Here is a 15,584-nt window from a genome sequence, read left to right on the forward strand (position 1 = left end):
TACTGTGTTTATGTGTTTTTTCCTCCATTTAGTATCAGGCAGCTACACGGATAACCTGTGGCTGTAGTTTTTCTTTAGTTAGTGCCATATGTAAGTTTCTGCCGACCTGGTTGGCCACTTGCTGGAAACTCTTCAGCAGGAACAGCTTAGAGCTCAGGAGAGCCTCCTTTTCATAACTCTGTCAACAGTCAGTGGCTGTCAGACTATATATATAGAAATTGAGGGCTCCTCCCTCCTCAGTTTAGAGTTCACACTCTAGTTGATTTGCACCCAGAAGACCCCTTCTGCCTTGGGTATGGGAAAGTGTTTTTATGAATGTATCACCCTTGGGTGGTTGCAGGGTATTAAAACATCTGTATTTCAATTAAGGAAATGCAGAAGCTACATTAATTCTTTGGTGTTCCAAAGGATCTTGAGATTTCATTGAGCTCCTCTAAATAGTGGGAAGGACTTCCACTGTTATTGTTGTTTACTTAGAAGTAATAAGTTCCACTGAATTTTGCATGGTGTTCCATAGTTCAGTGCACATAGGATTGTAGCTTTGCAGCAGCACAGCGTAATTCTGTACACACTCCCTGAGACTAAACTCAATTGAACACATTGGAACTTAGTTTTGAGAAAACATCATATTGCACTGTTAGGGGCCTCCTCATTTCATGGCATTTCATATTTCTCTCCCTCCCTCTCCACCCTCATCTTATTTATCACATTTGCTCAGGAGGGTGTACATGGGGTTATCCCATTTTTAATCCTCATAGCAACCCTATAGATAGGTCAGGTTGAGACTTTGCCCAAGTTCATCTAATATGGGTCCTGAACCCAGGTCTCTATTGTCCATGTACAATAGTTTCTCCACTCCATCCCACTCACTTTTCTTACTATTAGTTGAGAATGTTTCAGACAGTAGAGGTGAAATAACCAGCTATTTTACACGGATCTTTTCCATAACCACTGAAATATTAGTAGGCGAATCTTTCTGGTGGCTTTAAAGGCCTTCTTAATTTAAAGTGGCTTCCTTGTTAGGAGCATCTGGAATCTGTTCTGGTGTTTTTAATTCCGCTGAGTTCTTGAAAGATGCCCAGTGGCTGCATTCAGTGCTGTACTGGGAATTTAATTAAACCAGAGATGGATGAAGCATGAATGAACTGCAGCTGGTCTGGCAAGCCCAGGAAAGGAGTGAGAGAGTGCACAATGGACAGACTGAGAAATAGATGCAACAAAAGCCACATGTTCTTAAAAGAAGACACTGCGTAATTCCTTGAAGTGTTTACATGGTTTGTTGTTAGACCTGGCAAACATAACACTTCATGCCAGTTGTTCCTGAATTGTCACCTACTATTTGAAGAAGTGTAGCAGTTATTTAAGAGGGCGGCCTCTGACTGTGGAATCTGATGTCCAATCTACCTTCATTGGGTTTTGCCACATTTATTTTATTTATTTCATTTGTGTATTGCTTCCCATGAAACACCTTGAATTGATGAATAATTAATATATATATATATATATATATATATATATATATATATATATATGTTCAAGTCCAGTGCAGATAGAGTCTGGGATAAGAATCTCCACTTCAAAAGGCTTGTAGAAAACAGAGGGTCTTCAATAGATGCTGAAAAGGCAGTATAGACAGTGGCTGTCTGATACAATCACTTGATTTGATGTTTTCAGCACCCATTAAAGAATTACCTCTTCATCATGTCCTTTTGGAGGAAGTTAATCTGGATGAGATTAACTATGAATTGACATCTGCTTGCTCTATTGTACTATGGACCTTATTTTAATGTTGGTTTTAAATTGTTTATTAGTGTTTGGAACCACCTTGTGATCATAAGTGGTGTACAGTTGCACTTTGGATCCTGAACGCCCTGGAACTTGGGACGTTTTGGCTCCTGAATGCCGCAAACCTGGAAGTGATTGTTCTGGTTTGTGGACGTTCTTTTGAAACCCGGACATCTGACGGGGCTTCTGCGGCTTCTGATTGGCTGCAGTAGCTTCCTGCAGGCAATCGAAAAGCCACGATTTGGCTTTTGAACATTTTGGAAGTTCTGGAATAGATTCCATTTGATTTCCAAGGTATGACTGTAATAGGAAACTGAAAATATGAACATGGACTACTTTTGCTGTGGGAAGATGGTTATAGTTTATATAATGTGATGAACTGCTAATGGGGGTTTAATGTTGTTTTATTGTGTTTAGTGTTTGATGTTTTTGTAATTGATATTTTAAATAGTTAATATTTTCACCAGCCTTTTAGAAGGAAAGGCCAAGGTACGAATGCTTCAAAAAAATAAAACCAATCTATATGGGCTAGGCTGGCTGAGTAACCACTCCATGGTGGTTACTGGACCCTGGAGTCAACAGTTCCTTCTGGTGCAAACAGCTGATTCCCCCTCTCTATGTGCCAATGTCCTCCCTCAGTGTCTGTTGGGTGACAAGCAGCTGCATTTGGTGTGAATTTGTGTTCTGAAGATTGTTCCTTGACTTCCAGACACTTTCCGTGTGGGAAAAACTACTGACCCCTGTTAGTGCTCTTTCAATTGCTAACATGAATTTAGAATCACAACTCAATATTACTTGCTCAGTATTACTGAATGGTCAGATTTATTTAATTCCATCCTGAAAAATAAACAAAAACCTTTTTTTGACATTTGACCATATAAGGGTGGATTTAAAAGAGTTTCTCCTTGGCAGAATGACAAGGAACATTTTTTATGTGGGAAATTGCCATTGGAGATCATCCTCGATTGTGTAATAAAATGGATACTTAAAAGCAATGTTAGCAAGATATTGGCGAATGCCTGTAATTGATCTCAATATTTACAATCAGTCTTGTTGAACAACTTACCTCTGTGTGAATGGTATATACACATGCAATGAAAGGTGGGGTCAGGGAGAGGGGAATAGGGGGTTCTTTATCTGTATTTACTATTTTATAATCCGACCGGGTCCGGTACGTTTCCACAGCCACCGAATTCCCATAACGCAGCATCCGCTTGACATTTACTACTGAAAATGCATGAATAAAGACTAAGAAAATTACACAACATTCTTGCTAAATAGTGGAATTTCCTTGCTTATTGCCTGTTAAGGATGCTGCTATACTAATGCTAATTGGAGTCTTTCCATGCTCAAGATTTATGCAGTTGGTGGCCAAAATCACTCCACTGATCCACAAAAGAGAAGTACTATCAGACCAGTGGTGTAGCGTGGGGGGTGCAAGGGGGTCCGGCTGCGCCGGGCGCAACATCTGGGGGGTAGAGTTAGGGGGTGCAAATCCACGGGTTAGGGGGCGCAAATTACTTGCCTTGCCCTGGGTGCTGACAACCCACACTACGCCACTGTATCAGACTCTGTGTAACCCTGAAGTATTCACACACACGCACACACATAAATTTTTTTTTCAGTGAAACCCTCCTGAAATTCCTTCTCTGAAAACTCTCCAGTTCTGTAATAACTTCTGTGTAGGGAAAGGTTGAATGGATGTCTTTTGATTTCTACTGACCACCTTGCCACTTTAGAATGTTTCAGTGTAAACAATTGCAACAACTGCAGAGTGTTGGCATCCTGAGCAGTATGTATGTGAACTGTAGACGACTGTAAAGGTCATTAGTCCACTAATTATCATGGCTCTGGTGTTCAAATGATATTTTTCTCCCTTTCTTTCCCCTCTCCACCTTCCAGTCTCGCATTGCTAAGCGGGGAAGGAAACTTGTAGATTATGACAGTGCCAGGCACCATTATGAATCTCTACAGACTGCAAAGAAAAAAGATGAAGCTAAAATTGCCAAGGTAAAGTGCCCTTGATCAGATATGACATCCTAAATCATCTCTCTCTCTCTCTCTCTCTCTCTCTCTCTCTCTCTCTCTCTCTCTCCTTAACTAAGTAAAAACAAAAAAAAATTCCTTCCAGTAGCACCTTAAAGACCAACTAAGTTAGTTCTTGGTATGAGCTTTCGTGTGCATGCACACGAAAGCTCATACCAAGAACTAACTTAGTTGGTCTTTAAGGTGCTACTGGAAGGAATTTTTTTTGTTTTGACTATGGCAGACCAACACGGCTACCTATCTGTAACTTAACTAAGTAATTTAGGATATTGTTGGTGGCTTTGTTTTTTCGAATATGAAACTACTACTATTTATTTTCCCTTAGAAGAAAGTATAGTATTAATATGTTAATGTCTCTAGCTATGTCCTTCTTCAGAGCATTTCATAATAAATAAACTAACTTTCTTTCGTCAGAGAACGTATCCTGTTACAAGTCAAAAAAGCAAATGGTAGAACATACACAATTCCTGAAAAATGTGATTGAAAAGCAGTGCAGAAGCTGATACTTTACTGCACAGATGGTATGTCAACAGGTGCCCGTGGCTGTACTGAGATGAAGGAATTATGCAAAGGAAGAAAGGGAAGTCTTCGGAGGATGGAGGCTATTGCAGCCTCAGTAGGGAGAATGACTCCAGGAGCTCCTTCCTTGGTGGTCTCCTTTTCTTCTCAATTGTCAAAGCATCTAGGGCTTCTGGATGAGCCCATGCTCTTCTGATTGGACAAATCATGTCCTGGCACCACGCTGAAGCATCAGCTAGCAGCAGATTGTTCAAAGGCCCTAGATATGCTCTTGGGTGAGAGACTAGGGTACATTGTCCTCCTTGAAATAAGGAGCAGCTCTGTTTCCCCATCAAAGGCCACTTCAACTGTTATTGATGAAGCAAATCGTGGGTGTTATGTGGGGTGATTTATGAGTATGACATCAACACCTGCTTAGAAACTGGGTTTCAGTATCTTCTTGATTCACCTTCTCTTCATAAATGTTCTTTTTGCTCTGAAAGGGATAGACATATAATTACTGGTGGATAATTCTGCTATTCTCATACTCATGGCCTTCTTGTATACTTGCTATCAGCTTTTTTTTTAATTTAACAATGCAGAACACAATCTTATGCATATTCACATGTAAGTGCAACTGTATTCTGTGAAATGTAAACTTTTGCATAACTGTATTGCAGTGACTGTAGAGAAGAGTATATTGATCGATGCCATTTTTCCTTCAGGAGAGAAAAGGTGAAACAGATTTGTAGTGTCAAGGGTTAACAATGTTATGCACCTGCCAAGGTCACCCACCTCAGAGGGGGTCCATTAACAAGAGCTCAGGGACTTATACCTCTGTTCCACCATTTCTGCGCTCACGTCTTGTGAGCACATCTCGTGGCATGCATGAGTGATGTGAGCACGTCATGTGGCGTGCACTCATGGCAAGTGTATGTCACTGTGGGATATTGAGGGGCTCCAGCCCCCTCCTTGAAAATTTTGCTGGCAGCAAGGCCCCTTGGCCCTCCTATCTGGTGCCCATGGTGGCAGTGAGGATCTACTCACAGAGAGAGGAGGGGCATCTCTGTACCAACCTGATGTTTAAAGGCACAAGAATCACTCTAAAGAGCAGACTTCGCCAGCTGTGTTTTATAATGTAACATTAAAAATGCTGCAAATTCTGAATAATCCGCATGGCTGTAATAACGGTGTCTCCTAATCCTGTCTTTTCTTAAAAGTTGCTGGTGTCTCACAGAGGGGGGGATCCATCTTCCTCCAAGCTGGGTTTTGTTGCTGTCTAAATGACTAACAGTTTCTTCTCTGTTGCTCTTTGCAGCTGGAGTGCTCATAAACTCTGCTGGCCTTGGTGTTTTCTGACCCACACCATGGAGCATTAATTACTGCTAGGCTTGGCATGCCACGTAGGAGTCACCCTTTGACTTATCTCTTAATGCTTCCTTTCTCTCCTGTTTGCCAGGGTTTGTTGTCTCAGCCTGGCCTGATAACCCTCTTACCGTTTGAGATTTATATTTATATATATATATATTTAAAAAACAAAGTTCTCAAAATCTGTCCCGTTTGTTTTCTTGTCTTTGTTTTGAAAAACGCTCTCACACAGCCTGTCTCGTTGCTTGAGAAAGCTGCGCCTCAGTGGTGCCAAGGGAAGCTGCAAGCACATCTCGTAGCTCAGACTAATCTGCTGCGGAACCAGGTGACAGCCGAGCCCACCTTGCTCTCTAACCCTGCATGCCCTCTCCCTGGCTGAACCCCTCTGCTGTTCTCTTCACCCTCAGGCAGCATTCACTCTGCTAAGCATCCTTGTAAGGCACTCCTTTTCTCCAAAGAAGTGACTTAGGTTTCAGTACATTGGAATAAAAATGTAATACAATGAGACAACACCAAACCAACTTGTATTTTATTCTTAGAGCAATGTTGTTTTTTTTTTTTTAAAAAAAGACTATGTGATTTTCCAAACTTGTTTTCTTTGTCGGCTATTCCTGCTGTTAAACGAATTTGCCACCAATAGTGTAGTGCAATGCCTTGCACACCAGCCAGATTTATGGGACAACCAGTTAGGGAATAAGTTGAAAGGTGTTGGGTTAGCTCCACCCCTTTCTTGGCCTCAAGACCCAATGCCCTAAGGACCGTTTCCTCCACACATGGATGCCAACTAGTGGTTGTTAATCAGGAATGATGAGTTGGTTGTGGAGCTTCTAGTTGATGATATTTGGTATGGTGCTTCTTGTTTCTGAGACATTACATGGATGGATGGGAGATAAGGTTGATGTTTAGGTGAAATGCAGATTTCTGCTGCTTATATAGTTTTCCCTTCTCCTGTCACTTGGGTGCTTTTCCTGTCATAAAAATCTTCACAGCAATACCGTCCTGGTCTTACTGAAACATCAACCTTCATGTTGCTTTGTCCATGCTTCCCATTCCACAGCCATTCTCCTTCCCCATAAACTGGCCATTAATTCATGAGAATCTCTCTGCTTGAGCATCCCAGGGATGATAGCACTGATGCTTCTGCTACCTCTCTTCTTGCCTCCCTTCTGGCTCATTTGGTCTAAGCATGTGACAAGTTGGGGTGAAGAGAGTCCCTTTTCCTGAGTCTCCCTTTCTTAGATTGCCTGCAATATCCTTTGTCAGTTCCTGCTTCCCTTTTATAGATTTTAGAGTTGCAAAGGCACCTCCAAGATTTTCTAGTTCACCCCCTGTCATTCTAGGAATTCTACTCCTGCAGCCTCTTGTATGGGTGGCAATTAAAACTTCTAATAAAGGAGAATTCACCACTTTCCAAGGGAATCTGTTTTATTGTCAGATAGGTCATTAATTTTCTACTTTGTCTTTTGTTTTGGCTCCTTTCTACTTTGTGTTTTGGCTCCTACTGTCTGGAGCAACAAATTTACTTCATCTATATGACAAGCTTTCAGATATTTGAAGATGGCTATCATAAGTCTTATTTTATAATTCCCCTTTCTCTGAAGTGCAGAGGTTTTGTAACTGGACCTGGAGCAATATCTAGAGGGCTTGTACATATTTCCACTCCTTCTGCAGTGGATTAGAAACAGGACTGAACTCTGAAGTTTTTTCTAGCTTCTAGTTTTCCAAAATCATCAGAAGGGGGGGCGCAGTTGCCAGTTAAAATGAAAATCTGGCAATAATCCTTAAGATTCATGGACTGGTTTGGGAAGGAGTTCTGTAATAAACTAATGAAAGTCACTGGACACCAACTTGTCAAAGGAGAGGGAAACTTCAGCCTCCTTATTGGAAACCCTTCTGGCACAAGGCATTCCTGGGAGTGAGGAGGGGAAGATAGATGATGCAACTGGCAGATGCGGAACTGAGCAACAGAGGAAAGAAAACAAATACTGTCTTAAAGGACTGGAGGACAATAGCTCATTAGCTTGGCTGGAAGGAACCACATTTCTTGTATGTTCACAAGGAACTGGCTACTGAGTTAATTGCTACTTACAAATTTGGAGTTTTTTCTTTGCCCCTCCCCAATCTCTCTTACACACACACACACACACACACACACACACACACACACACAGAGCTCTCATAGGTTCCCTACTGTGATACCAAGAAGCTTGCAAATCAATGGAATTATGTGGCCCTCCAAGCCCCCACTTTCTCCATTTTCCCTCTGACTGGTCCCTTGCTGTGATTCTGTTGTGACAAAAGGTTGTTGTGCCCCCCACAACTTGTCCTTAAAAATAGAAGGGGCACACCCACTCTTTGGTAATGCCTGTTTTGATATTCCGTCCACCTTCAGAGGGCTGACCATGGGTCAGTGCAACCCCCTGTCTTTAAATGGTTAGCAACCCCTACCACAAAAGCTAGCATTTGGCTACTCAGGACTTTATAAGAGGCTGCTGAAGTGTTTGGGGGCAGCTTCTAGAAATAGCTCTCCATGCATTAGTTGGTTTGGAGATTGGGGATTTTATGTTTTACTAGGTGTGTGAAAAGCTGCAAAATATATCTTTAGGCTTGGCCTAGTCAGAACAGTCTGGCTTCAGTGAACTATTAAGACCTCCAAACAGAGACTTCCAAATCTTTAATTGAGTTACCAGCTTCTTGGTTTACTAGAGATCTTCCTCTGATGTAAAGTTTAAAACCATGATCAAAAGGATTCCCTTTCCTTCTATCTGGGCTGGTGTGTGTGTGTGTGTGTGTGTGTGTGTGTGTGTGTGTGTGTAAAACTGCCCACTTTGTTGTATCAGGTGATACTTAGCAGGCTGTTGACAGGATTCAAGATCTGATTTAGTCCTACTTCTTCATGTACAAATTGCCTCAGTTTGTGCAACATCTTAAGCCTGTCAGCTACTGACCCATGGGTTGGACTACATTCCACAGATCTTTCATGCTTTCTGCTATCATTTCAGTCTTTTAAATCAGAGTCTTAAAGTGAATTCTTTGGTGTAGACCAAGGCCCCTTTGCTCCTCAAGCAGTTAAACTTGGAATGTGGACCCTTTAAAGATAAATGTGGGAGATGAGCTTTTTGAGAGCTACGCCAGAACCAAAGTTACTTCTCAAGCAGCATGTTCTCTTCTGGAATGTGTTCAGATTTGAGGGTGATGGGTCGGGTGGCAATGGATAGAGACTGATGCTGACTGCTTAGGATAGCAAATTCCTGCCTTCCTACAACTCACTTGAAATGCTGCTGACTAAGAAGCAACACAGAAGCTTGCTTCATGAAACAGGCCCAGAAACAGCACATCTCAAAGTGGATATGGCAAGCAAACTCCTGACGCTTGCTGGATAGGATATGCTGCCATTTGGGGGCTCTCTTAATAGGGGCTAAATCTAATCAAATCACACTGGAGTCTAAAATTTGACTGAATTCTGAAGCCCAGTGTTAAGAATCTGCAAGCAAGTTATTGGGTTGGAAAGGTGAAAGGACCTCAGATAGTTAGCAGCAGGCCTTAAAGGATGCTGTTTCTTGACCACAAAGCGCTGTGCCTGTATTTTAAAAAAGGCAACACAACAATAAAAAGCAACTAGAAGAATTAATCTCCCAAAGATTAGTTGGACACAGGAGAACCAAGAAAAGCAGATGACTGACACAACTGCTTTTATGTGCTGTCGTATACATTATAATTTGGGCATTTAAGTGTTTCGGGCAGGGGTCTCTTTCAGCCTTACTTGGAAATGCCAGGGATTGAACCTGGGACCTTCTTGTATGCAGAGCAGGTGATCTCCCACTGAGCCAAAGTCCTTCCCTGTGGATAGGTGTGCCTCAAATTCCATTATGTATCAGTTTGCTTTGAGCTTTCCAAAGTGGCAAATTATTGCAAATATAAATATTTGGTTGGGCAATGTCATGTGGCTGCTTCTGTGATGCCCACATGATCCTCCTCATGGGAAAACCCTAGAATCTTGGCTGGACCGCCAACTCTCTTCTTGCTTCTTTCTAGAGTGAATGTTGCCTAGGGTGCTTCTTTGTTAGTGCATATTGCGATGTCATAATAAGTGCACACTTGTATCAATTGCTTTTTTTGATTCTCTGAGCTGTCAAGCACAAATGGTTCTACCTGGCAAGAGTATAGAAGCAGTTTAGTACAGTACTAAGAGACAAAACTATTTAGCAGACTGCTAAAGTTAGCAGACTTTTACACCATAATCCTACTTCTGAATTTTGGCCTATGATCAATTTAGTAACCCCTAAACAGAATTTAATTTAGTTTTCTCAACATAAAGATAGATCTGTTTTTTGCTTCTGTCTGTCTGCTCAGAGCAAGAGTAAATTAATTAAATCATTGATTCAGGCTAGCTTTATAGTAAACACCTTGTGTAAGAAATACTACTACTACTATTACTAATATAATCTATGTTTTAGCAACTAAAAGTTTATTTTTTATATTAGCATCCTAGACCACTGCAATCTCCCTTGTATTTGTTGACAAGGACAGGAAGTCCAGAATACAAGCCTCCTTTGACAATACAAATATCCAGAGGTTCAGTCCATGACAATGATGCTTTCTATAAGTGATCTATAGAGGCTTGTGGCATTGTGACATTTTTGCTCTTGTGGTGGAGTATGAGTAAGTTGCTTGCATTTTTTTCCTGTTAACACAAGCTGCTGAATAGATAAGACTCAAGATTCATTGTTTATCCCAGCTGTGCTAGGCTTTTTGCTGCACCAAATTGCATTTATGAAACAGATGCATTATAACTGTGCCAGTGATAGCTCTGATGGTGCCAATTGCCTAATAATTTCAGATTCACACTCGGACAATTATTGCAGTATCCACCACTTTCCTAGAGTACCACTTTCCTAGAATCTGCAGCTACACATTGGCATTCTCATCACTACTGGGGAGGAGTGAAAGGCCATGCAGAAAATTAATAAGTATTGTGATCAAAGTAATAAAGAGAAACAACGGACTGTGAGATTGGAGTTAATTTAGATTCAGGATCCTAACTGGAAAATGATTGGAGAAGGTGACGAAGACTCTACAATGGAAGTCATCAAGAGTCAGGGAAATTAATCACAATTTCCTGCAAAGATAAACTGAACTTGCAGGGGGTGGGGAGTGGAAGTGTCATAGGGCTCCTGGAAAACACTGGGAAATTTATAATAATACCCTTCAGTCTGAATTAGCACCCTGCTAATATCTTTGATGTTACTTCATAACACAATTGTTCTCTGTGGGCAGCAGGTCTTGAGCTTAGAATATTTAGCCTGGGAGCTATTTGTGTGTGTGTGAAGTTCTACAATGCAGGGAAGCAGGATTTTGGAATGCTACCATTGAATTGCTTGTGAAAACTCACAAATTGTTATGATCACACTTATTAGATTATATGGATGGGTACCATAAGTCTAAGGCATAGAGTGGCATTGGAAGTAACACAAAGTAACACGATGCAGACATTGAGGAACAGGAAGTGCATGGGACAGAAACTCTGCTTCCTCAGCATCCACATCACATCTAAAGCCAGTCTCAGAGGTCACTGGCAGCTTCTTCCACTCTGATCATTAGGGCTTCCCTATGCCAGCTCCAGGCTGCAGATGAGACTCCTACACACACTCTTTACAGAGGTGGATTGTAGGGTGGATGGGAAGAGGCTCCTGGGCAGAAGATCTATAGAAACCCAGTTCTTGGAATGCCCTAGTCTTCACCCACTTACGGAGCATGCAGCAGCAAGCTCATGTAAGCCTTCCCCTGAATTGTACCCCAGAGGCTGTGCATATCATTGCCCCATCCTTCCTCTCTAGGCTGAAGAAGAATTAGTAAAAGCCCAGAAAGTGTTTGAGGAGATGAACATTGATCTTCAGGAAGAACTGCCTTCACTATGGAATAGGTAAGCACACGCAGTAGTTAACAAATTGTGTTCATGGGGGATGTGGTTGGAGGGGAGGGGTAAAGATATCTTGACTGATTCCGCCCATGATGTCTTGGTCCACTTGGTTCCTTTTGCTAAGTGGAAACTCATAAGGTTCAGTTCCACTGAGCATTATGGCTCTGCGAGTGAATAATTGGAAGAAAAGCAGCTGCCCATGTCTTCAGTAACTTATATTATGTTTTATTTTCCAGTCGTGTTGGTTTCTACGTCAACACATTCCAGAGTATCGCAGGTTTAGAAGAGAACTTCCATAAGGAAATGAGCAAGGTAACAATGGGTGACATTCTTCCTCTTCCCCCTTTGGGGACCATTGATGCTAATCTGGCTTCTCCCCCATGCCTTTCCTCATCCACTGTAAGAGAGGTGTAGCTATGTTAGCTGTTGGTGCTCAGGGATAATGGTACCACCTCCCATTGTTATTAGGGCATTTTTCCTCACTGGCATATCCCTTCATAATGTTATAGAACAGAAGTGACATGCTGGGGGGGCCCCCACAACATCAGCTCCATGGCTCACTATTTCTTACCAGAAGGGGAGGCTGTGGGGCAATGAGGAGGCTGGCATGGTGGAAATGTCCCTCTGGAGCCAATCCTGGTAGTGTGCCAACCTCCCCACTGCTTTGTCCATCCCTTCTCTTTCCAGTAAACACCAACAACCCACTTGCCGGCAAGCTAGCATGGCAGCTCTGCCCTTACCTGACCAGCTGCTTCAGTTCCAGAGCATGACCAGAAGCTCACAGTTCAGCAGCCTTGCTGAAACGTAGCAGCTCTGCATGGGAGCACCATGTCTATTTCATTGAGTTTCCCTGGGGAAGAATAGTGGGACATAAAATGCAATTAAATAAATCATCATTTCATTTGGCCCTGGTCCCTCATCCTGTCCCCACTGCATCTGTCTTTAGCTATGCCTAGTGAGTTCTTTCAGCCAGCTTGTATTTTTCTGCTTTGGAAGAATGAAGCTATTTCCATTTTACTTGTGTGAGCCCACCTGTGAGTAAGAAGCCTTGATTTATACTATTATGGCATAGTTTGTTCTGTCAAGCTGTTGAATTGGTACCAATCCATAAAAGGTTTTCGTTTAATGTCCGATGCATATAGTTACATAGGCCATGCAGTTGCTTCAGAAAATTTAAATGCCTGCATGTGGAATGACGACTTTATATCTTCTCTTCCCCTGAATTCTGCACAAATCCCAAAATAGGGAACCAACAAGTTTAAGGTTCAAAGCAGCGAATGCAGAATAAGACAGGGCCAGACATACTAGTAAAATGTTGCTTAGCAGTGATGCATTCATCCAACACATTTGGACAGCCTGTTACTACTCGGTAACAAGATTTTGTATCCCAATTTTCCCTCTTTTGGCAAAAGATTATGTGTGTGAAAGGTCTCTTTCCTTTGCAGTTATCTACGTTTTATTAGAGCCTGGGGGAGGTCGGTTGAATTGCTGCTGTGGCAAACACATGGCTGCCGTCACCCCCTTCCCGCCCCACGGCATGAACGCTAAGTTTGGCCTAGCATCTTGTTTAGTGACAAACTGTGGTTGCATAGCAACCAAGGCTGCTGCAGTTCCAAGCAAGGCTCCTGGCTGCGGATGGGAAGAGAGAGCAGAAGGAAGGCATTAAGTCGCAATGAGGAACAAAGACCCTGTGTTGACACAAGGGCCCATAGTAGTGGAAGTATGTGATAGAAGGGGCAAAGGGGGAGAAAAGGCAGGAAACAGTAGAAACACGAGCTGAATTTGTTTCCCTAATGAGACACAGGCTTTGCTTATGCGGCACCTGTTTCTGGAAGTCAAATGATGCTCACAGGACTTGGTGCTTTCAGTTTCTGTGACCATGAATCAGTGGGAATGAATGGAAGACCATTTCCCGTAGCCTAGTTTCTGGGTGGTAATGTTATGGGTGGGGAACCTTCAACCTGTGGGCTTAATTAGGTCTACTGGAAACTTCTGTAGCACAGCTGGTCCCATCCTATAACACCAAACAGCTGATTGGTGCTTATAGGAAACCCACTGACACCTGTACTTATAGCAAGCACCAAAGTGGGACTTGTCAGAAGAGAAAGTTGCATTGCCAGCTTGAACTGAAGCCAGCGATGCAAAATACTTCTCTCTGCTGGTTTAAGCTGTGTCTGCAAATAGGTTCTGTTTTGTTTTGGGTCACCTGACATCATTAGGACACCAGCCGATTGACAGGTGGGAGGCCCCACCACCTGTCAAAATGGCCTTTAGGGTTTGTTTGTTGGAGGAGGGTAGAATTTGACCCACTGGCCAGATCCTGTTCCCAACCCATCCTCTAGGTTTTCATGTATTTTTTATAAGCTCTTGTACAGTGGTACCTCGGGTTACAAACTCCTCGGGTTACAAACACTTCGGGTTACAGACTCCGCTAACCTGGAAGAAGTAACTCAGGTTAAGAACTTTACCTCAGGACGAGAATAGAAATTGCGTGCCGGCCGCGCAGCGGCAGCAGGAGGCCCCATTAGCTAAAGTGGTACCTCAGGTTAAGAACGGTTTCAGGTTAAGAACGGTCCTCCGGAACAAATTAAGTACGTAACCAGAGGTGCCACTGTATAAAAATTGTGAGCTTAATTCTTTCCTTTGTTGATCTTCTATTTATTCATTTTTAATTTTTTGTTTCAGCTGAACCAAAACTTGAATGATGTCCTTGTGAATCTAGACAAAGCACAGGCAACAAGCACCTATCCTGTTAAAGCTCAGCCAAGGTTAGTTATTACTATATCTAGCATTGTGGGAAGGTCACGGCAGGTTGGTGTTTATGTTTGTCTTATTCTCTTGACTATGGTCTCCAGTAATACACTGGTTGTTAATCTTCTATCCCGCCAGCCCAAGAATTGGCCCACTGAATGCTTTTCTTTCTGTGTGCTGTTGCAGATACGGCAGCCACTGTGAGGGCGCCATCTCTCATTGCACACCAAACATCACATGGTTCTTAACATTTGTTGACTATGGTGATTTTGTGCACTTTTAAAAAAATAGTGTGTTTTGTTCAGAAGCAACATTTTGAAAAACAGTAGTGATTGAAGGGCAGGGAGGGGTGGGGAGGATAGGAGTGGTGAAAAGCAGCAAACATCTCTCATGCTTTTTATGAATGGAGTTCTCAGTTATGGTTGAAACCTCCTTTTTCTCTGCCCCTGCTCCTGTGTTTTTAACAGCTGACTGACACACAGAAATTAACCATTGAAGCTTTTCCTGGTATGTCATACAGTGGTAGGAACAGGAAATTTCTCTGTGTCAGACTGCTGTTTTAAAGGCATCAGAGCAAGTCCACTTAAAAAGGTGCCAACCTTTGGCACAATACCCTTGTCCTTGTGTCCTGTTCATACTCAGCCTGTAGCTAAACCTAAGTATGTGTACCTGAACTAATCACATATTCTTTCCCTGTTTCACCCCTGCCTTCCCCCCCCTTTCCTCCCCTTCCTATGTTTTTCCTCCCTGTGTCAAATTTTAGATTGTAAGCTCCTTGGGGGCAGACACTTGTTCTCTTGTACTCTGTAAAATGCCTTGCACATTGATGGTGCTATATAAATAATAATAATAATAAAAATTAATAATAATAAATCTTATTCTCAGCTCTGGGGCTAAAGGCTGGCCCTTTGGGCTCCTTGACTCTGTTCCTTGCAGTCCATATTATTAAAAGCTGAGGGTCACTGTGAAACACATGTTAACACACTTGTATGTTCAGTAAAAATGGATGGGGTTCAGGAAAAAAAATTGAGTTCTACAGCCTTGAGGGATTAATATAGTTAAACTAATTGTCAGTCATTAAGATGAGAGCTGCGTAGCTAAACATACAAATCACAGGTTTTTTGCTCTTTTTCCATTCTGCATGCAGCTGTGGCATCTAACCACACAGTGATTGCATTTAGACAATCACTATCTCATCTTAATAAGCCCACAATAT

General features: G+C 42.2%; 1 protein-coding gene across 24 annotated transcripts in view; it reads left to right on the plus strand.

Annotated features, from left to right (window-relative positions):
* The window catches only part of BIN1 (bridging integrator 1), a 114,395-nt gene that overhangs the window by 60,390 nt on the left and 38,421 nt on the right, over positions 1 to 15,584 (plus strand). For 21 of the 24 annotated variants that reach the window (XM_083740372.1, XM_083740384.1, XM_083740385.1 and 18 more), the window contains exons 6-9: positions 3,688 to 3,795; positions 11,535 to 11,620; positions 11,854 to 11,929; positions 14,303 to 14,385. In XM_083740372.1, coding sequence (XP_083596498.1) covers positions 3,688 to 3,795; positions 11,535 to 11,620; positions 11,854 to 11,929; positions 14,303 to 14,385 — 353 coding nt within the window. Of the gene's footprint in view, positions 1 to 3,687; positions 3,796 to 5,929; positions 6,023 to 11,534; positions 11,621 to 11,853; positions 11,930 to 14,302; positions 14,386 to 15,584 lie in introns of all 24 variants that reach the window. The other 3 variants (XM_083740371.1, XM_083740392.1, XM_083740379.1) reach the window with 1 other exon arrangement.

The sequence above is a fragment of the Podarcis gaigeae genome (assembly GCF_964106915.1).
Source record: "Podarcis gaigeae genome assembly, chromosome: 1".
Lineage (NCBI taxonomy): Eukaryota > Metazoa > Chordata > Lepidosauria > Squamata > Lacertidae > Podarcis > Podarcis gaigeae.